The sequence below is a fragment of the Populus nigra genome, chromosome 15 (assembly GCF_951802175.1).
Source record: "Populus nigra chromosome 15, ddPopNigr1.1, whole genome shotgun sequence".
Taxonomy (NCBI): Eukaryota; Viridiplantae; Streptophyta; class Magnoliopsida; order Malpighiales; family Salicaceae; genus Populus; species Populus nigra.
Genome location: NC_084866.1, coordinates 8,403,218 through 8,426,431, shown reverse-complemented (window position 1 = coordinate 8,426,431; position 23,214 = coordinate 8,403,218). Strand labels below are relative to the sequence as shown.

General features: G+C 33.4%; 2 protein-coding genes across 3 annotated transcripts; one reads left to right on the top strand and one right to left on the bottom strand.

Annotated features, from left to right (window-relative positions):
- The first annotated feature begins 5,460 nt into the window (after nucleotides 1–5,460).
- LOC133673846 (uncharacterized) lies at nucleotides 5,461–10,340 on the top strand. 2 transcript variants are annotated; one of them, XM_062094753.1, is made up of 6 exons: nucleotides 5,461–5,856; nucleotides 5,960–6,045; nucleotides 6,150–6,296; nucleotides 8,265–8,388; nucleotides 8,839–9,125; nucleotides 9,699–10,340. In XM_062094753.1, exons 1-6 carry the CDS (start codon nucleotides 5,664–5,666, stop codon nucleotides 9,774–9,776), a joined length of 915 nt encoding a protein of 304 aa, XP_061950737.1. In that variant the 5' UTR covers nucleotides 5,461–5,663; the 3' UTR covers nucleotides 9,777–10,340. The 2 variants fall into 2 exon arrangements, with proteins under 2 accessions (XP_061950737.1, XP_061950736.1); XM_062094752.1 differs by lacking the exon at nucleotides 9,699–10,340 and adding an exon at nucleotides 9,250–9,641 and having other exon boundaries at nucleotides 5,463–5,856.
- Nucleotides 10,341–14,565: 4,225 nt separating this feature from the next.
- LOC133673957 (potassium channel AKT1-like) lies at nucleotides 14,566–20,791 on the bottom strand. The gene is made up of 11 exons (XM_062094905.1): nucleotides 20,486–20,791; nucleotides 18,974–19,339; nucleotides 18,774–18,831; nucleotides 18,355–18,675; nucleotides 17,996–18,241; nucleotides 17,781–17,879; nucleotides 17,576–17,608; nucleotides 17,271–17,456; nucleotides 16,848–17,042; nucleotides 16,701–16,776; nucleotides 14,566–15,780 (listed from the first exon to the last, which is right to left on the bottom strand). The coding sequence occupies exons 1-11, from the start codon at nucleotides 20,674–20,676 to the stop codon at nucleotides 14,918–14,920; spliced, it is 2,634 nt and encodes an 877-aa protein (XP_061950889.1). The 5' UTR covers nucleotides 20,677–20,791; the 3' UTR covers nucleotides 14,566–14,917.
- Between the last annotated feature and the right edge of the window lie 2,423 nt (nucleotides 20,792–23,214).

Sequence of the window (23,214 nt, the reverse complement as noted above, 5' to 3'; positions counted from 1 at the left end):
ATGAGCACACACACCCCCCCCTTTCAATGAGCTTTTTAGATTTGTATATTTGCTATTTTTATTGTTAATTTAAAATGCAATAGAGGCTTGTGTTTAAATATCTCTTTGTGCCATGATTTAACATGTATATGTATATTCATGTTTTATTAATGCATAAGTTGATGTGTTATGATTGTTAATATAATGATAAAAGTTAGTTTAGAAGATGATTTAGCAAGTTTTATGTTTAGATTGATCATTTGATTTTGTTTGGTTTTATGTATGTCCATTAAGAGGTTTAATTCTAGGAATGCAATTTGTTGTTATGTAATGTTTATGGGCTACAACAAGCTGAGTTTATGTAACTATTGTTAGAAGTATATGATAGATTGGTGCAATAAGTTGTTAGAGTTTAAAATGTGTTTATTGGAAAGCATGAGCAGAGATATTGTTACATTGGTTTTGTTGTTTATTGTTAATGTTTTGATGTTTTTGGGGTTGCCATAAGCATGTTGAAGTCAGGTTTACCATGTTTATACCTTATTTTTATGTTTTTATCTATTTATTTGGGTTTTCGTTTGTTGTTACTTATTTCTAGATTATTTTTTTCTTGGTGTTATTGAACCTAGATTTAGGTTTTCTTATGTTTTAGCATTTTAGCCTCTCTGATTAGCTTTGGTCGAAGTTATTACCCATGTTTGATCATTTTGTTTTTTCTTTTTTTTTCTTTTATAACTTGTTTTGGATCACTCAATCCTTAGAACCCTTGAATGTTTGGGTTAGGATTCTTCATTGTAGGGTTATTTTGGTGAAGATCAGAGTTTATTGTTGTTGTTTGATGGATGATTATGCATTAGATCTTGATGTTGCATCTTTCTATTATTTTTGTTTAACAAAATCTGGTCTATTATTTCATTTACGTTGCTGGGTTCATCAAAGATGTTCTTCGTGTTTTTTATTGTTTCAAATGAAATTTCCTGTTTCATCTTTGTTTCTAAGTTTTTGTTCTTGGACCCTGTTCTCGGGTCTGGGCATGCTAGAAAGCCCAAACCACGTGGTTTGGTTGAACCCATTCCGAACCTAAGGTAGTGTTTGGCTTGTCATTTTTTTTACAAAGGAAAAAATACATTTTTTAATATTTCTTAGGGTGTATTTGGCAAACACGCTGCCAAACACGCCCTAACAAATTCTTGACAGTTTTCTTTATTAAATTTTTCTTGTTTTGCCAAAAAAAGCTTTAGTTTTTTAGTTTTATTTTATTTTTTAGTCTCTCACATATTTTTACCCTCTTATATTTAATATTTGGGATTGTGACCTACAAGTGAAAAGCTTTTTTAGTATTAAATAAACTATTTTTTTTATAAAAAAAACATACAAAAAGAAACAAAAAAAATATTTCTTTAAAGAATAAATTTAAATATTTTTAAATTACATATGGTCATGTATCTCAAATAAAAATCATATTTTGCATAAAAATATACAATAAAAAAAATACATGGTATAATTTAGCTTCTTTTTTTATACCAAAATTTGAGGAAAAAAAATTGTTTATATCTTTGCTTGCATTTTTGGATTTGATAACAAGTTTATTAAATTCACAAAACTTGGTCTGTATTTCAAAAACACAAAAAAAAAAATTTATTTATTTTAATATCAAGAATTATAAATTTATACATAAGACGTATTCACGGTATTAAAAGAAACAGATACAAAAATATGTTTAGATTCTAAAATTGTTAGGTTTGATCCACAAGTCATGATTCACTTTACTAGGGTGAATTGACTTTTAACCATTAGATAGACCAACGATTAGAAAATATAAAAGTGATTTAATAATCAGACAAATAAACAATGCAATTTATCTTAGGCAAAGTGTACTAGAAGTGATATAGTCCTTCTTATACACAACTAGTTCTCTTATCCAGATTTTGAAGACTAATTAGGGTTCCTAGCGACCAAAATACTAGGTGGCGACTCCAAACCTTTTTTAACTGATAAAGAACATGTATTCCTTGGTCTTTTTGCCCATACCTGAGGATCTCGATTTTAAAGAACAATCGCTGTGACACTACACATGTGCAACAAATTCCAAGCAAATAATGTTGTCCTATACATATGAAAACCTTGTACTATAATTTGTGTAATAACCTTAGAAAGCTAAGAGTTATCATCATGTGCTTTCTTTTTAGCAAACTTTTCATACTTTTTTTTTTTAATTTTGTAAGATTTAAAAACAAGAGTGTAAATAACTTGCAAGCATATGTATTCTTGTCTAAGTTCATATTTCCAAATATCATTTCCTCATTGTAATTCTTATAAGGATAATGGTTAGAACTATCAGAAATCTCCCTTATTTGTAAATATTGAATCGATGAATGTAATTTCATAGTTTTAATATTATGTGCACTCTTTCAAGTTTCTATTTTATGATTTAGTTAGAGTTTGCAACCTCATTTTAACTATTTTAGTTTTTGTTAATTTTATGTTTAAGTAATACCAACATACTCATTAATTATAATTAGATTAAAAAAATAGAAAGTGGTAAGCTAAAACAATAAAAACTACGAGTTTACTGACTTAACAACCTGCTTTCTAATCAATCTTAGCATATTATATAGTTTAGTCATGTTCAAGTTAAGGTGTGCAAGCTAGCTAGATTTTAATAACTCTAATGTAGTTAATAGTGAGTCAAACAACAAAAAATAAATAAAAGTAATTGCATATAGTACAAGGAGAAAATAGTTTTGAACATAAAAGCACTAAAATCCTAGTAATTAGTATACCCTGGAGTCTTGTACTCAATTATCTTCTTAATCTTTTTTCAAAGTTCTCTTAATTTAGATAAAAACAAAAGAACCCACAACAATTACACGTGAACATAATTATGGTTATTTTACTTATAAAATTCAAATTATATGCACTTTTTTACCAAAAAACACTAAAATCCTAGTAATTAGTATACCTGGAGCCTTGTACTCAATTATCTTTTGAATCTTTTTTCAAAATTCTCTTAATATAGATAAAAACAAAAGAACCCACAACAATTGCACGTGAACATAATTATGGCTATTTTACTTATAAAATTCAAATTATATGCATCTTTCTACCACAAAAAGGATCATTTATGGTACAAACAAAATCCATGCACTCCATATTATTGAAATAAATCGCAAAAGAAACTATTTTATTTTGGCTCCATTAAGAAAAAGAAAATGAAGGACGTTGATTCTAAAAAAGTTCTTTTAAAGCCCTTTCCATTAAAGTTGCTCTAATAAGTGATTGTAATATTTTATTTTACATTCACTTAGCTAATCGATTTACAAAGGAGAAATACTAAGTTACTGAAATGGTTTGATGAAAATATTTTAAAAGGGAGGGTCAAGATTAGGAAGAGAATTGAAAGGTGAAGTTGTAGTAATTTAGATAATAAGATGGGTTAGGTTGTGTTAGCTATATTCTCTATTTCTTGTTTAGAGAGTCCTCATATCAAAATTATAAGGTTTATATGCTAATAATAAGATTCATATTTAGGAGCAACCATGACTGATTGGCTAGAATTTGTCACCACTAGTTATGATCATCATACGATATTGTTTGATCCATATAATTGATATGTGTATGGCTTTGTATAAAGTGTTAATATACCAATATGACTGTCTCTAGTTGGTGGTAATGATCCTATTGAAATTGATGAGAATATAATGCACCATATAGGGGCACTTTGGGTGTGTCCAAATGCAGTTTTGCATTATAGTGGTGAGTTAGACGATGAAAACCTATTCTAAAAATGACTTTCATTGGTTGATCCACCAGAATCTAGGAAGAGGATGGAAAGTGGTATATCTTCATTACTTGTACTGCCTATTTGTTTGCTATAGGATGGATGAGTTTACTCTTATTTTTTTAGAGACATATTTTAATGGCTTTTAGAATAAATTTTGAATCTTTGTCCTATTGAACATGTCAATATATTATGTAGATAATTAAGTCTTAATTAGATTGAACTTATGACGAGGTGATAACTACCTCTAATCAAATGGGGACTTTAGACCTCTAACCTTTAGTAAAGACAATCTATTCTAAGATCACCTCTGTGTAAAGAAAAAATAGTTGTCTTAAAAAAGGAGTTTGTAGGAATCCTAGAAGTAGGAAAAGTAAATGAAGTTGTAAATAAAGCACTAAATAAAGCAATAAAAGAAAAAAAACCTTATGGGAGAAAAACAATTGCAGGAATTTGAATGTATGGGGCTGACCATAATTTACATTACAATTTTGCCTTATTTATATTGTTATAGAGTTTGAATCCTACTTACATAGATAATTATAATCTTATATACATATTGATATAAGATAGAAAGACTTATTCAATCTTAATACAAGCTAAAATAATCTTTTATTGATACACTATTAAATCCTAGTTTAATCTCTTACTTTTGATTAGTTATTATGTTGAGAACTCTTGCTCTAAATAAAACTATATCTTCTGATTATGTGTGCATTTAAATTTGTTGATCAATCGTGACTTTTTGTTGCTTGGTCAACCGGTTGACTACTCCTTCAACACTCCTAGTCAATCAAAGACTCTTCTAGCTCGGTCGATTATTTTTATTCACAATTTCAAGTCTCTTCCTCTGTTTGATATGAATAATCATTGTACTTTAGATGTATGTTTAGTTTAGAGGTAAACATATGACATAGACAACACACATTTTTTTTTGGAAAAAATGGAATGGACGAATCTTCATCCACCAAGATAGATGATGTGTCATCTCTACAATAATTTCTAGCAAACTCCGATGATCAAAAAATCAAAATCAATGTTTGTGGACTTCAAAAACTCATATTTCAACATGTTTTTACTTAAAAAAAAAACTCATCTTAATAACATTCATAACCTCATTTTAACCTTAAAATACATTCTAATCAGTTTAAAATTTTAAAATCAAATCAAAACAAAACAAATTTTTTAAATTCTATTTTACTTTTTTTAGCATAATTTAAAACACAAATCACCTTCAATAAACTCTTTTTTAAAGACAATCTATTTATTTCAAGCTCAACCTTTTATGAGCTGAAATGCGTCAAATCAAAAACATTCTTTGTCTTCTTTTTTTTTATTATTTTTTGTTTCCTCTATCAACTTCTAGGGATTTAATTAGAGTAAAATAAAGTTTTATGAGTGGAATATAAACTTTAAAACATCTAGGGACTAAAACATATAATGATGTGTCTCTTTAATAATAATAATAATAATAATAATAATAAAATGCAAGTGTTTGTAAGTATGGAAAGTTTATAGTCAAAACTTGTTTGTTTTTATGTTTTAAAAATTCTTTTAAAAAAATTAATTTTTTTTATTTTTTATTTTAAATTAATATATTTTTAATATTTTTAAATTATTTTAGTGAATTGATATTATATATTCCAAATAGCAGTTTTACTTTTACTTTTTAAACTTTTAATTTTAATTAAAGGAAAAGACGTAAAGAAAAGAATATTTTTTTTGTCGCCAGATTACCAGGTCTTCGTTTGGGTTCTGAAAACACCAAATAAGATAAGAAACTTTGTTTGAATAAATATAATTTCGTATATTTTATTTCGCCATTCCGATAGTTTCCATCGGCAAGTAGAGGATCTTGTTATTTTGTTTGGAAATTGTGAATTCTGTGTTAGGGTTTGAGTCAATGAAAGGGGTTGAAATGCAGCAGCAGCAGCTAGAATTAGGGAGGAGCGGTGAGAGTCACAGTGATTCTGATCCTCTGCTACAGAATCAGGCTGATGCAAGTTCCACTCAAGAAATCACCGTCAACAATGATGATATTGAAAACGTTTCTGTTCCTTGTTGCCGTATTTGTCTCGAAACCGACTGCGAACCAGGCAACGTTTCTTTCTTGTAAATTATTAATTATGAATTCATGACTTTTAAGAAAAGAACAAAGGAAAAGGAATTCATGAATCATGTTTGTTTTTTATTTTATAGGTGATGAATTGATATCTCCATGCATGTGCAAAGGAACCCAGCAGTTTGTTCATCGTTCATGCCTTGATCATTGGCGCTCGGTTAAGGTCAAGTAATTCTGGTGCTATAACTGCTACTCCTTTAATTTTCTTTTTAGGGTTTTGGATTTAGTAGCTGATATTTACTCGATGATCAATGACAATCTAAACAGGAAGGATTTGCTTTCTCTCATTGCACAACTTGTAAAGCTCAATTTCATCTTCGAGTTGCTTTGTTGGAGGACAACTCCTGGCGCAAAATGAAATTCAGACTTTTTGTTACAAGGGATATTGTCTTTGTATTCTTTGCTGTACAAATTGTGAGTGATCTTACTTCCATCGTTACTTCCTTGTCATTCCTATTTATCTTCTGTATACTACTTTTATGCAATGGCAAGCCTATCTTCTTCATTCCTTTTGCTATTTTATGTTCGAAGCCCATGCATTTCCTAACTGGTAAATAATCCCAGTAGCCTCTTTTCGTCCATTTCATTAAAAAGAAAAGCGACCGACCTTATTTTATTACAATTCCTGGATGATTATTTCCCTTGAGATAAACGGTGTGCACCAGTTTTCAAGGGCCATTTCTTTCTGGTTGGCTCAAGCTTAACAATTTGATGTCCCATGTAAATAGACTTTGGACATTGCTGTACAGAAGCACTGATTACGTGTTTTTGGACTAACAAGTAACTTGAATTCTGTAATTAAACTATTTTATTTGCTACTCATTATTTATTCCAACCCAGGAGTTGTAGAAAAGAAGAGCAAATAATGGAGTACCTCATGAACTTATTGATGCAGGACAATTCTAGGGGAAATTTGTAGTTGTGTATTTATCAGGTTAGGTTGTAGAATCTGAAGTCTTACGACTTTAATAATTGAAAAAACAAATCTGAAAGCAAAGAAATTGAGGAAAAACAAAATAATCTTCTAGCCTCACGCTCAAAGGTTTAGGACTTACTCCTAGATTGAGAGGCTCACTCTCTCCAAGAATTTAGCAAAAGCTGCTCTTATTTATAGGTTTGAGTTATTCCTATTCCTAATCAGACTTGGATTCTTAAATAAGAAAAGAAAAATGTGCCTATTTGACTGGTAAAGAGAAACCTTGCAAGCTTCAAATTGTAGATTTTAAAATTTTGATTACTTTGTGGCTTTTCCTACATTTTGCTCTAGTTTTTCTTGTTCTTGCACTGACCCACATAGTTGTTGATGTACCTTTGATGCTTGTAGGTTAGAGTCTTCTACTTGTTGTCTTTGCTTTTTTTGGATGTGGAACAAGTTGTAGGGGACAATTTGTAGGTTTTTTTGGACTTGCTGTTTACTCAAATCAGGATGCATAATACTGTCTTTGTATCATTGCCTGCTGTTTTGATGGCTTCAGTGGCTGCCTCTCCTTTGCAGTGCAGATATTTCCACATGAGTTGCTGGATGATCAATTAGCCATGCAATCTCGCACAGTAACTCATCCTGCTTGTACCTGGTTAAGATTCTTCTATAGAATCTCATGTGAGAACATAGTGGAGTAACCAGGACCTGATGCCATTGATGTAGGGCAAGTCTAGGGGAATATTTGTAGTTGGTTGCTTATTTGGTTAGGTTGTAGAATATGAAGTTTTAAGGCTTTAAGAATTGAAAATAAAGAGATGGAAAATAATAATTTAAAAAAAAAACAGAAATAAACTTTGGGCCTTCCACTAAAGGGTTTAGGACTCCCTCCTGGATTGAAATCCTCATACACTTACATCATTTAGTAAAAAGCTTCACTTTATTCAACATAAATCTGTCATGCTAAAATCAAAACGCTTCAATTATATTTATATGCTTGATTTACTGCTGTTCCTAATTAGACTTGGATTCTTAAATAAGAAACACAAGTATTCCTATTTGACTAGTTAAGAGAAACCAAACTTTACAGTTTGGTAGAAAAAATTTCTAGGAAAGAAGAAAATGCATTTTCTAATTGAAAACTGTTTCTTAAAAATGTGTGTTTTCTAATTCTCCAATTCTCTATAAAACTGTAAAGCATCAACATAAGTGTTATCCAAATCCTCCACAATAGAAACTAAGGGCCTTCTTTGGTTCACCTAGTTTTTTTATGGCCATTCCTTTTATTATTTTCAATTTAACCAATTAAGGCAAAGCAAACACTACCTAAATCTTCTAATTAAAGGTACTCTGTATTCCTAAATAGCAAATCTGCCTTTCTCAATTTACTATGCTGCATCATCTAATTCACCAAATGAAACCTATATGTACGATTTTTATATGTGAGAAAATCTTTCTTTCAGGTCATTGCTGCAATGGGTGGTTTTGCATACCTTATGGACAAAGATGGGACGTTTAGGAATTCGTTTAGTGATGGATGGGATCGTATACTGTCCAAGCATCCTATACCATTTTATTATTGCATAGGTAATGTTCGTGGTTTCACTGTTTTTTCTTTTTCTTTTTCCTTTTGTTTTGCTATTTAACTTGTAATTAACTCCAACTACTTCAGGGGATGAAGTGTCATTCTGCTGACTTATTGCTAGGATCAAATTTTTAATCTGAATCTCCAGTGCTGACATGTATTGATTTAAATGCTATTTAAGCAGCATCTTTCAATTTCAATAATTTTAAAGCATTTATATTTTATTTGATATCCAAGGTTATAAAAATGAAATATACATAGATTGCTGGGAGGACAGATTTTATGAGTAGAAATATACTCTTTAGTTAAGAATTCTGATTGCTCTTGCTGCTGAAGTTTGATTTTGGTTTTTTTAGTTTAGTGCTCTGAGTTTCATTTGCTGCATTGATATCCAGGGTATTGGCTTCTTCTAACTATTTTCGTCTGTGCTTTGTGTACATGAATTGTAACAGGAGTACTGGCCTTCTTTGTGTTTCTTGGGTTTTTTGGCCTCATATTACATTGTTCCTCCCTCAATAGTAATGATCCAAGGATGGCTGGCTGCCAGAACTGCTGTTATGGATGGGGAATTCTAGATTGTTTCCCTGCTTCCATGGAGGCATGCTTTGCACTGGTTATGGTTTTTGTCATCCTCTTTGCCATTCTGGGAATCGCTTATGGCTTCCTTGCTGCCACAATGGCCATTCAAAAAATTTGGCAGAGGCATTACCACATCCTCATTAAGAGGGAGCTTACAAAGGTAAGCTCTGAATCCTTGCTGTTTGCTTCTGCTTCATTCCTGCCTGAATTGGTTGTCAGAATCAAGTGTGGTAAGATCTTAAAAGGGCTTAACTGTCTTCTTCAACTGCTCTAAAATTTTGTAGGAGTACATAGTGGAGGATCTACATGGCTCTTATTCTCCAGCGAAATTGGACTCTGAACATGAAGAACGTCTGAAAATGGTTAAGCTTTTATAATGACGAGGAGATGAAATTTATAAAACATATGGAATGAATCTAATCAAACAGGAGTTACAAGCTACATTGTGTGTCTGGAAAGAAAAAAATAATAAAAAAGCTACCCTATAATATGTATTTGTTCCCTAAAACTTGAACAAAGCTAGGAAAGAGCATATAGTTGCAGCTCACTCCAAACGCTGAGAGTTGTGCAAAGCTGACTGGAGGTCACCCACCATTATATGCTTGTACATACATTTGTGCTTGTTCAGCCTTTGTCGAACAATTGAATGACATGAATTCCTCTTTTCTTTGTGTTATTTTAATATGCATGGATTCCTGAAGGGATCAAACCCCTTTTCTTACTGAAATGACAGTTCTGTATATGTGGGTTCTGTGTGCTCGAACAAATGGCTGTGGTGGGGGGTTGTCATCTTGAAGAAGTTGTTACTTAATTCAGTGAACAGGCATGATCTGGATCCGCTATGGTTATCCGTCCGATGAGTGGAAAGTAATTAGAAAGAGATTTATTAAGAGTCATAGTATCGCAAGTTGGGATTCGCCGTAAACAACTACCCCAACGTTTAAGAATTTTTACCCAAGTCAGGACTGAACATTGAAGGATTTTTGACAGAGTTGAAGAGGACAAATTATGGGACAAAAGCAGAACAGAGCTGCCGGGCGGGCCGGAACTTTGAAATCGGCAAATCTGACGTGGTTGACGGAACCCATTTTGAATTGGTTACCAGCACTGTCTGTTCCTACGACTAGAATTTATACACAGCACAACAGCCATGTTTGTGACTACACGGAAATGCAATGGTGTGTCCATGTGCAGTTCTATGGCGTAGTAGTCGTGAATTAGACAATACACGTCTGCCATTGGTTGATATAAAACCGTTCGAATTTTATTTATATAAGTAATTCCAATCTTGTACATATGTTACATATATTGATATCAGTCAAAGATGTTTATTTGTTTATTAAATCATAATACAAGCTAGATTCATTTTTTTTTATTGATACAAGTAAATCCTAGGATAATCTTCAATTTATGATTAGGTATTTTATTGAAGACTCGTACTCTAAACAAGACTATATTATATGATATGAATCTTGTGATGACGTGGTTATGCAACTCATAATCAAAATTGAGATCTGATCTCGAAAAGCTGAAAAAGGTCTGATTGGAGTGTGATACAATGAAAACCTGCTCCAAGACACCAACACTATTGGAATGAAGTGGAATGAAGTAAAATGACTTCATGAAATCAGTTAATTTTTGATAAGTCAGATTCAGTTCGTTCAAGAACTGAAGAATGCAAGAATCACTCTCACACGTTAAAACAGAAAAATTCAAAAATAATATTCATCAATGGCTGCCGAAATTTTGGTTACATGAGTTTAAATAGTTCTTGAAAAATTAACCCTAATTGACCAAAAAATTGATAAAAAAACCCTCAACTGAAAAGCTCATAACCTGATCCAAACAAATCTTGAATCCTAGCTCAAAACAAAGTTTTAATTAAGTCCAAACATGAAACAAAATAATAAAAATAAATAATTTGTCATTAAATAACATCAGCCCTTCTTTTCTTATATAGCTAGGATGAATAAGGAACCCTTATAAGATAAGGATTCTAGAACATTAATGAATCGTTGCTACTCCTAGAAATTATGTTTCAGCTCATTAAGATTCTTGTGGAACTAGAAAATTTCCAAAACAAGCTGCCACATCCTTTTAGAAAAAGGATCCTTGCTAAATAGGAAGTCCATATGTCAAAATAAAGTAAATAACAAAATTTGTACAGCCTGTTTTGACCTATATTGCAAGTCTTTTCTGAACTCTGATTCATCTGAAAATTTACCCTATCATAGAAAAATACCTTTGGAATCTTCTGGTAAAGTTTTAGCTCGATCCAACAGTTGGATTTGAAGTTATGCTTAATAGCGTAAAACTAGACGGTATAAAATTTAATGCCAAAATCCGAATCTGAACAGCTTGTTTTGACCTATATTGCAAGTCTTTTCTGAACTCTGATTCATCTGAAAATTTACCCTAACATAGACAAATACCTTTGGAATCTTCTGGTAAAGTTTCAGCTCGATCTAATAGTTGGATTTGAAGTTATGCTTAATAGCATAAAACTGGACGATAGACAATTTTACGCCAAAATCTAAATCTGACCTTGCTTGGGTCATATCACAAGGTAGAATCGTATCATTCCCTCCCTCTTTAAGAAGATTCGCCCTTGAATCTTGAATAAGATTAGTAGCGACTTCATTAGCCTCTTGTTTAAGCCTTTAGAATTCCCTTATTGCTAACACCTTTATCCAACAACATTATATGGAAGTAATGACTAACAAGAATTTCAGATAAGCACGTCGTACTAACCAATTGCGTACATACTTTTGAATGATAACAACAATAGCTCTCCTTCGTCTTTTATTTTTTTGGCGTTGTACCTCCTTTTCCTAAAGCTTGAAGATCATAAAATAATCTTCTACACTTATCAACTTCTTGTTTTAAACCCTTCAAATCATGGCTTAGTTTTTCGCATCCTTGAGCTAGAATCCTCCTTCGTTCCCTCTCTCTTGCTGAATACATGACACAAATAGGAAAAATAGAAGAAGACAAAGACACAATAAGAATAGAGTTTACGACAAGAAGAACAATGATTTAGACTTGAAATTACAAATCTGACTTTTGTTTGGACCATAACTGATCGAAAACAAACAAATGTGATAGTGATGAAAATGACTCAAACAACAACCAAATATCCCAAATATGATGATAATATACTGGCAGGAACAAAATCAATAGAAACAAAACAAGTTTTGAAAAATAACGCAAAACAGACTCGTTATAGCAAGACAAAACCCAATTCTGGAACCTAAAAAATGTTATCCAAATGACCTCGAATTTAATAAATAGTATTCAGATAACAAGAAAACAACAAATCTCAATTTATAGGTCGTTCTATTATGTCTAGGTACCCAAACCCCTTGTATGATTAGTTTGCGGCAGAATTGAACCTCCAATTAAAACCTCAAGAAACCAATATCTAAACAAGACCAAATTAAATATATGGTGCGATCTCACCACTAATACACAGAATATAAATTTTCAATTGATTCTAAGGTGGTTTGCATATGATTCACTAAGAATAGTGTTTCTGCGGCAGAATTGAACCTCAAATTAAAACCTCAACCAAACGATATCAAGATAAGCCTAAATTTTATATATGTTGCGATCTCACCCCCAATAGATAGAATATGAAGTTGCAATTGATTCTGAGGTGATTTGTTTATAGTTCACTAAGAGTTGTGTTTCTATAGCAGAATTGAACCTCAAATTAAAACCTGGAGTAAAAGATATCATAATAAGTCCAAATTTGATATATGATGTTATCTCACTCCCAATAGATAGAATATGAAGTTTCAATTGATTCTGAGGTGTTTGCTTATGGTTCACTAAGAATTGTGTTTTTGCGGCAAAATTGAATCATCCTTCAAATTTCATCTACTCTCTCTCTCTCTCTCTCTCTCTCTCTCTATATATATATATATATATATATATATATATATATATATTCACACCACTTATATGATTAGAGATAGTAACAAGATGAAATATACCCTCTCTTTTTTTGCTTAGATGACGCGGACACAAAGAACAAGAAGATAAACGATACAAACACTGAAAAACTTAATGGAACACTAAAAGAACAAAAATAATAGAAGGATAAGACCTTGTTTCGAAGCCTAGCTCTGATATCAACTGATACGAACCTCATGATCACGTGGTCACACAACTCACAATCAAGATTGAGATTTGATCTCAGAAAGCTAAAAAATGTATGATTGTAGTGTGACATAATGAAAACCTATCCCAAGACACCAACACTATTGGAATGAAGTAGAATGACATCATGAAGCCAATTAATCTTTGATATGTCAAATTCAGTTCGTTCAAGAACTGAAGAATGTAAGAATCACTCTTACACGTTAAAACATAAAAATTCAGAAGTAATATTCATCAATAGCTACTGAAATTTTAGTTATATGAGTTTAAATAGTTCTTGAAAAATTAACCCTAATAGATCTACCCTTGTGGGCTGAATTGACCCACATACAAAACTGACCTAAAAATCCTCAACTGAAAAGCTCATAACGTGATTCAAACAAGCTTTAATTCCTAACTCAAAACAAAGTTTTAATTAAACCCAAACATGAAAGAAAATAATAAAAATAACTAATCTATCATTAAATAGCATCAGCCCTTTTTTTCTTATGTAGCTAGAATAAATAAGGAATCCTTATAAGATAAGGATTTTGGAACGTTAATGAATCGTTGTTACCCTTGAAAATTATGTTTAAGCTCATTAAAGATTCTTGTGGAACTAGAAAATTTCAAAAACAAGTTGTCACATCCTTTTAGAAAAAGGATCCTTGCCAAATAGGAATTTCACAAGTCAAAAGGAAATAAATAACAAAATTCATACAACATGTTCTGACCTATATTGCAAGTCCTTTCCGAACTCTGATGCACCTGAAAATTTACCCCAACTTATATAAATACATCTGGAATCTTCTGGTAAAATTTAACCTCAATCCAATAATTGAATTTGAAGTTATGCTCAATATCATAAAATTAAATAGTAAAAACTTTTACACCAAAATCCGAATATAACATTATTTGAATCGTATTACAAGATTGAACCATATCATTATATTATAGTTATACATACGTTAGTCAAATCATTTGTTTTGGATGATCGTGACTTTTGGTCAACTACTTCAAATCAATCAAGACCTTTTTTTAATGTAGTTGATTTTTTTTATACATGATTGATTTTAACTCCTCCCTTTAATTTTGTGGTGAATATTCATTATTTTTTTTTCCACTTGATCGTTTATTTCAATTATGTTCAAATAATGTGGTTTTATTATAAAATTAAATTAAATTTAACAAACTATTTTGTTAAATTACTCATATAAAAGTGTTAATTATGAAATTTGGTAGGATAGATATATCACTGTAATCTTCCTCTTACAATAAAATGATTGATGTTGAAGAGTGCATTCTATTACAACATAACATATCAATTTAAATTACCGCATGTTTAAATTACCGCTTGTTGTTTGAAGTTTCATAATTATCTGAAAACTTACAATTACAATATAATCTGAAACTATTCGCAATGATTTTACAGAAAATGTAAATATATTTGTAACAAAATATGAATAATAATGACATGATTCTTGAAATGATAGGATAAATTTTGCTATGCAGTGGATTAAAAAAAGACAAGAAATTTAAAGCACTCTCGATTCTTCGAAACATCCGGTTGGAACAGAGTCAATGAAGGTACTGATGCTCGTACCTTGTACATAGACATAGCCTTTGATTCGGCTTTTGACAAGGCAACTAACTCCCTTTTGTTTTTTTTCTATCATTTCTCATGCTTAGTTTTCTTTCAGTCAAGAACAAGATCCATCTTTGGATCCACTGCAACTGCATGGGGTGCTGCTAAAATTTCCAGGAAAAAAAAAACACGTGGAGAAGACACCTGCCGGTGCAAAGGTATATACATTAGCTGCTAGTCTGTTGCCTTCCATCAGCGACAAACATAAGATGATCACCGTCTCTAATCAACTCAATGGCATCAATCTCAGCCCTATCCTTCCTCATTACTTTGGCAGGTGAGATCCTAAATTTCTTAGAACCCATCTCAAGCAATGCCCGAAAGCTATTTGGAAGTAGGACAAGCTTTCCTGCAACTTCCCCCTTTTCGGGGCAACTAATTGTCACTCTAGCACGACTAGTTCCATGATTATTATGACTGTTTTGGGACAGCAAGTCCTTCTCCCCCTTGTGGGCAGCTGACATCGTCCCAAAGAGGGAGTTGTGAAAATTATTAATTCTTCGCCTCGGACGGGTTTGGCTCAATGATCCATCTGTAGCTGGGAATGAACCTTCTTGGGACACTGGCCGAATTGCGGGCTCACTTGTAAATCTCTCAAGGAATCGAGTTCCATGTTCCTGCTTCTCAGGAATGGCAACCAAGGTTTGCTTTTTGGCCTCTTTACTAGTTTGGAAAATCAATTTTATTTCTTCGTGCCCTTGTTGGTCAGCTAGATCCCTTGGAGTCCAACCATGGCCATCTGGTTTGTCAATATCAGCACCTTGATCCAAGAGGAATCTGACTAATTCGGTGTTGTCATCACTAACTGCTACGTGTAGTGCTGTGGTCCCATTGTCCCTGGGAATTGTCACATCTCCTCCATATTGAACAATTTCCTCGAGCAAGTTCAAGTTGTTTAGCTCTGCAGCAGTGCAAGCAAATTGGCCCACTTCTCCATGATGTATGCTGGCACCATTTTCTATCAGAAGTTTGGTCAGTGATTCATGACCTCCCAGCATTGCCTCCCACAATGGTACACTTCCTTCTGAGTCTGCATGCACCTCCAAATAATTACATCACTTGAAATTATTTGAATCAATCACTCTTCGACCACAAGTCTTTCAGAGTGATTAACGTTTAATGAGGAATGCAAATTATGTAATAACAGATACCCAAAAATAAACTTCTTTAGTTGTCGATCGTTTAATGCTCTGATGAGAAGATCCTTATCAGAAAGATAATGTTTTAGGAGTTATGTCAAAGTATTAAGCAAATTATTCGCCACATTCAAAAGGCAAGCTTCTGACATCAACTGAACAACTCCAACGACAGTTGACTAAAGAGGCCACGCTTAGAAAATTGCCCAGTTGTGTCTTAATTACATGGTAGTCGTCGACCCATGTCAAACGAGGTGACCTCATTTTGCAAGAAATTAATTTGAACAATATAATAAGAGAAGTCAACAAGTATACATGGACCACTAATTTATATCTTTTTTTCCCCCTTGAAAGAAGAATGAACAAGTCTGGATAATTGACTTGTTAACCTTCAATATATTTATCTACAACTAGCAGGCCGTCAGGTTTTGCATTATTAATTTAAACTAAAGGAGAATGAGACGTCAACTAGCCAAATTCGGGCTTTGAGCTAAAAATTATTTATAAACAGTCGTGACAGGCGACTGGCCAGCATGCCTCCATTTATAACCGAAACCTTCTATATCATCGATTTCAACCTCATATATTACTTGTTGGGCGTGTGCCGTGTGCATGTGACTATGCGTCTACATGTATAGTTGCAAATTAACTAAACAACTATAAACAGGCATGGTGTCATAAACTACAGAGGATATAACTTCAATGTTTGCAGTTATTGATCAATAAAAATAGTCTACGAGTATAATGGTATGGCAAATGACTCCAACTAAAATTTCTCCAATAATGATGGTTATGGCAATAGAATAGAAGATACCTCGGCAGTTAGGATCTACTCCATAATCCAGTAGAAGTAGCACACAGTTTTCACTTCCTTTGGACGCTGCTATATGCTAATGTACATAGATTAGAAGGAATAGCATCATTTGTGTTGTAGAGAGAAGCAAAGTTAAACTTTACATACCAGTGCTGACCTCCCATTGTGGTCTGCTTCGTTTGGATCCAGTCCCCGTTTCAACAACTGATGCAACAACAAATCATCTCCCCTTAGGGCTGCAGTGCACAGACTGAGAGGTAGTTCCATTCTACCATGAGCTAGCATAGTGGTTGTTTCCAGAAATACTCCCTCCATAACTGGGTCCTTCTGTTTTTTCAAATACTGCACCACAAAGAATAGAGAACAAACTAATTATGCTTGATGTAAAATATTATTACAGATTTTATATTCAACATCCGGAAAAGATTTTGATTTTCTTGAAATCCTGTGTTGCAGTTATGATAAAATTTTAAAATTTATAATTCAGGGAAAGTTTCTGATGTGTAAGAAGATAGATCTATGTTGTGCAGATGTACAAACTGTCAGCAAGTTATATGAGTTTACACGGACCTGAAGGAGATTGTTCATGATTATGGTCCCGTCTCCAACATTTGCCTGAACAATATTCAAGAATGAAGTACGGTTCATTCGTAGTAGTTGGCTCAATCTCTTGGTTCGTACTGTGAAGAGCTGTGGCCTGTAACAAAGTACTCCAATTTCACCGCAAAGATCACCAGTTTTTGCCTCACCAACAACCTGAATCCATCCAGCATAATTTCAGCAATCATTTAACTGTATACCTAGAAAATTCTTGTCATGAGCATTTCGTTTTAAGTTACACGTCATTCTATGTGTGTTTGAGGGATAAAACTTGCCTGTTCGCCTCCAGTTTTCATAGCAAGTACTTCCTGCAATAAAAATTAACTGAATTATTGAATCATATGTAGCAAATTTGACTGCATGAAAATGCTATTCGGTAAATATGCTGATAAAATCAACAGACTGAGCCTCTTTTTAACTCTACAATCACAAACATAAAATATGGAACAATCCAATCCAAGCAAAAGAGTTGATTTTTACCACAGCACCAGTAACAAGTATATAGAAGTCTGTTGGTGCTTCATTCTGCAAGATCACGTCTTCATTGGGAGGAAAATACTCTGCTTCCATCTCAGAGACCTTTAAAATTCAATAATAGAAACAAAAATCCTACATAAATATACAGGTAAAGAAGAAAAGAAAGCAAATGGAGAAACAATCAAGAGTAAGAGGTTATGGATGCTTTAGTGACTTACCAACTGGAAAAGCAAGTCATTTGAAACCCCCCGAAACAAGTAGACCTTGTCCACAAGGTCGTAGAATAGATAATGTGAAATGCTTGACCGAATTGCTTTTGGAAGCAAATCAAGAGTCTCTTGCTGCTGCAGTCCCTCTGAATCTGTCCTGAACTTCAAGCACAAATGTGCAAGCATCTGATCTTGTAGGCGAGGAGGCAGCTTGTTCCTCTGAGCAAAACTTGAAGCAGATTGTACGGTATCTCTCTGGGAGTTTGAATTTACAAGGTCGGTCGTGATTATAAATAATAAAAAGTCAGAATTTTTATATGTAAATCCATTACACTATTGAACTAAATCAACAAGTAATAATTACTCACAAATCTTCTAGTTCGACTAGTCCCATGCACAACCAAGTTCGTCATGTTTCCAATCAAATATGCTGTCAATCCAAGGTTGAAGAGCATGTAGAAGATGTCAAATATCATCTCGCTTGTGTTCACAGGATGCAAATCACCATAGCCCACAGTTGTTAGAGTAGTAATAGACCAGTAAATGGAAGTCACGTATCTTCTCCATATACCCTGCTCTAGGAAATTGTCTCCTAGGGCTGCTCCAATCCATGTGCGATGTGGATCATGATAGCGTGCAGCAATAAGATAATAGAAGCATCCAGCAGAGTGTACTGCAAAAAGAGTGACCTACAGGGAGAATAGAAATCCGGATAAATCATATAGCATTTTCTAGAAAGAATACATTTTCATTCATATCAATCTTAATCTTATCTTGGAACACTTACACATAAAAGTTTAGCACATCGAACCCCAAAATAGTTATAGTTCCTATCTTTCTCCAATCTATTGAAAGAAACATTTAAGGGAGTCATCAAAACAAACCGGACGTTTCATAGAGGAGCTAAATAAAAATATTGAGCCAAAAATATGATTTTTTTTCCTTTTTTTATTTAGAAGGCTAGTTAGCTGAGGAAAAACTATTTACCTAGAAAATAGGGCACTAACTCTTCGGAGACGCCAAAGGCGAAGCATGTTGAAGAAGCCATAGGACTGTAATGGTTTGGGGGAGATCTTCCGTGCTAATTCTGTTGGGATTGTGGATATGATATCCAAAGCCAACCAAGAAGATGCATACTTCCAAGCAATCTTCTTGTGATCATCAATGAGTAGGTAGGTGGCTTTGTCAAGGTAAGCCACAAAGAAGGTTAGAACAATATCCACAGCAAAGAATCCATTGACAACGTTATCACAGATGGAGAGTGGGCTCTGTGGTTGTTTGAGAAAGCCAAATTCGAAAGGCGATACCCAAGCTGTATAGATGACCAGAAGAACGAGAAATGTCTCCCAAATTCTGCAAGATCAACCATTTAAAAGCTTAGGCTGATTGTTTAGCAATCAAATGAGTTGTTTTCTTTTTTTCTTTCTGCTGTTTGTAATGCTTTCTCAACATATATACTACTACCCCATACAACAACAACAACAACAACCGAGCCTCATCCCCAAACTAGTTGGGGTGAGCTACATGGATCCATTTGCGCCATTTTGCACGATCAATTGGCAAATCCGCTTCAATATCAAGAGATTTAAACAAACTAAAAGGTCAAGTAACAAACCACAACCTGGCAGCAAATTGTTGACTGTCTGTAGAGCTGAATACATTTAAAATGATAAGAAGTTTCTGATTTTCCTCTAACAATGGTGAATGCATTTAAATTAGCTTTCAAAATCCTCCTTCCATTTCCAGACATGAAAAGGTAGAAGAATTCAAAGAACTTGAAAATTGGGTAAAGCAAGAAGTGGTTGCGAATGCTGTTCACAATACAAGTCAAACACTAAGATTTTCAAGGCCAGAACACCTTTAATTTAGTCTGACAATTCAACAGAAGAATTCTAATCTAATGCTATTTAATAGGATCTTCCACTTTTGGAATACAATTCCAAACCCAGTCACCAATATCACAAAATCAACAACTAAAATGGAAGGGTGATCTTCTGTTTCCATACAGAACCAAGGGCAAGAAGGATACTTGGCCGCCAGGAACCTAAGCAAGAAACAGGCCCAAAAGCCTGGACTCGAGATTCTAAACAACAAGTTGTGGTAATTGGTAAAACAACAACATACATGAAAAGAAAATTAATTTACCGAAAAAAGTAGAAGAAAGAGAAACAAAAAAAAGAAGGCAAGAAAAGTCCCAAGAGGCCTGGGAGGAAGCGGGGAAGAAATCATTATAAAAAAGAGCGACAAACAAAAGCAAAAGAAACTTTAACTAAACCACTCCTCCCTAGCAGCAGTAGCCATTCACAAAATGTTACCAGACCAATCAACGGCGTTGTTTTCCACATCTCCTTGTATAAAAACAAATAAACTAGCAAGTTGGAGTAAAAACCAACCAAACATCATTGAAGTATATACATGGCTAACAAGAAGGAAGAAGAAAAAAACCAATCAAAGTCTTGGGACCAAGAAAGAAAACAAGATTTCAGGAGACATGATCACCTGTAACGACGGTCATAAGGCGATATAATGAACCTATTGAGCTTAACTCTTCGGTTACTCCTCGCACCGAGTGAAGGCAAAATCCCTGTCGAGAGACTGTAATGGCTACCGTCTCTTGACAGCTGCTCCAACTCCTCTTGCCCGCATACTGAAACCCTGAAGACACCTCTGTTACGCAGCAGAGTGTCCATTCTTTGCTGCTACGATGCTGCACTCGTGAGAGAAAGAAAGAAAGAAAGAATAAGAGAGAGAGAGATCTTTCTGTTTTTCTTGGTTTATGAAATTATGACGACATGTTGCGCTTTCCTCCTCCGTGAGCCTTCTTATTTATAACGCCCTTTGCCACCGTTAGTGATTTATGACGGATGGATTTGCATAGCAAGCTTATTAGTCAACTTTGTATTTTAAATCATTTGGATTATTTTTTATTACCAAAGGTGAAATACTTCTTGTATTTTAATGTCAAAGTAGCACTAAGAAACTTTCTTTCCATTCTCTCTCTCTCTCTCTCTCTCTCTGTATATATATAGTAAGGAATATTATGTTTTTTTATACATCTATATTTTGGAAGGGCAAGATTTAAGAATAATTTCATCTCCGCTTCACTAATCTACAGAATTCTAACAAAAACCTTGAAAAGCCAGCCATGGCGACGAAGAAAACCGTCTAATACTTTATCATTCTTCCGTTTTAGACAGTAGCCTCATTCCATTAACGCCATTTAGATTATTGCTGGATAATTAGCCCGCGGATCTAATACTGTAATTTTCCTGTTGCAGACTCATCATATATACTTCCCCACTTCACATGGAAGACTGGGAAATGACAGCACTAAGCGCAACCAAGGTTAATCACAAGCTAGCCGTTGGGTTTCAAATCAAGAGCAAAAGCAACGAAAGAGCACGGCTGGCATTTCAATGTTCATACAAAGAGATCATCATATGGATAAAAAGCAAATCATGGTTGAAGATGGGGAACGATATAGAAATCAATGAACAACTAGTTTCTTTCTTTGAACTACTCCAAAAATTTTGCCTTGCAAAGTTAAGCTTTCTGGGTTGAATATTGTACAGAGACTGCAGTAAGAACAAAAGAAGGTCTAAGAAAACATTAAGTATTAATAAAGAAATCATGTTTTTACTCTACTACTTAAGTAAGCATGGCCTCAATATAGTCCACTGAAGACAGAATTAAACACAGTACTAGACAATACTGTGAAACATACAGGATTTTAAGAAGATAGAAATTAAAGGTAACAATATTACAGCTACACTTATTCTCAGTGGAAAGACAGCATTACAGTTGTTATAGATCAATGATAGGGCATCCCTGTATAAAGATGTTAGGAACTCACGATGAAAGGTTCATTGATTTTCCAACTAAGAAGGTTCTACTCAGAGAAGATTATGTTAGGCATTTTCATGGTGGAGAATGATTTTTGGATGAGAAAGTTCTACTCCACGAACAATTTTAAACTCGAGTACGAGTTCCAAATCACCATCATACCCATTTCTGCCATGATTAACTTCATCAGCACCGGAAGAAAGGAGAGTTTAAAACAATGAATAATTAGAGGTATTACCAGATGCCTTATCTTGTAAATTTGTCAAAGCCCAACTCGATTGAGCAAAAAGGCTTTCAAATAAAACATACATCAAAGTTTTAGACTCAAAACCAGAGCGACCACAGGCCTTAGAAATACCTCTGCGAGCTGAAGTTTTTCTAGTGGCCAGAACGTTATGCATGACTTTTGCGTAGGAAATGGCGCACGTTCGGAGGAACTTGAAGATACCTAATCTAGTTCCATGAAGTCAACTCTCGATCTCTAACCCCACTTGGTCAAAGAACATATGCAATCTGGAGTTGCAAAGCCATATGATAAGTACTACGTACGAACAGTGAATTTCCCCGATTTAGAATAATGTCAAATAAGTTGATCGCATGTCTAAAGTTCCAAGGGATTTGAAGAATTTGTCGCGCTTCAAAAGGCTGAAAAATGGACTGAATAAGGGAAGAATTCCAGCCACTTCCGTGAGGAAGTAAAAGAGAATCAACCGTAGCTGTATCTGGGAGTAATTCGGCGTCGTACATCCTTTGAAGCTAGTCTGCTTTAGCGACAGAAATTGTACTTAAATGTATTAATTGATTTAAATGTATTAATTGATTTAATTCTGCTTTAGCTTTTAAAATTCACGAACACAAGCTAAAAATGGTGTTTTTATGCATAGTTAGCCTTAATCTAGATATTACATGATTTTTTTGTAAAAGATATAAAAAGAAAAAAATATGATGGCTAAATATGTGAAAATGAATGCATAGAATTTAAGGAGGTTATATTTTCAACAAGTAATGATCAGATCTTAATTAATTTAATTTATGTGTAGGAGGAGTCTAATTCATTTATAATATAGGCTTAATTATTTTTCAATGGTAAGCTAATTAATTTTAGAATTATAGACAGTTTTAGGCTTGTTTTCCTTAACGTGCAGTTTTATTCTAACAGTATAATTTGTTATTTGACTACTGGATAAGACTGAAATTTTATCAAATGTTTCTAGAAGTCTTTTTTTATATTGGGTTAAATTTTTAAGACAATCGGCCTTTGGAAATACCTTTTGATAAGGTTAGGAGCTACTATAAGAGAATCGTATTAGTTTTCTAATTGATTTATGATTCTTTTTTCTATTTTATTTAGAATTGTTATTATTATTTTTCAGCCTTTTTAAAGA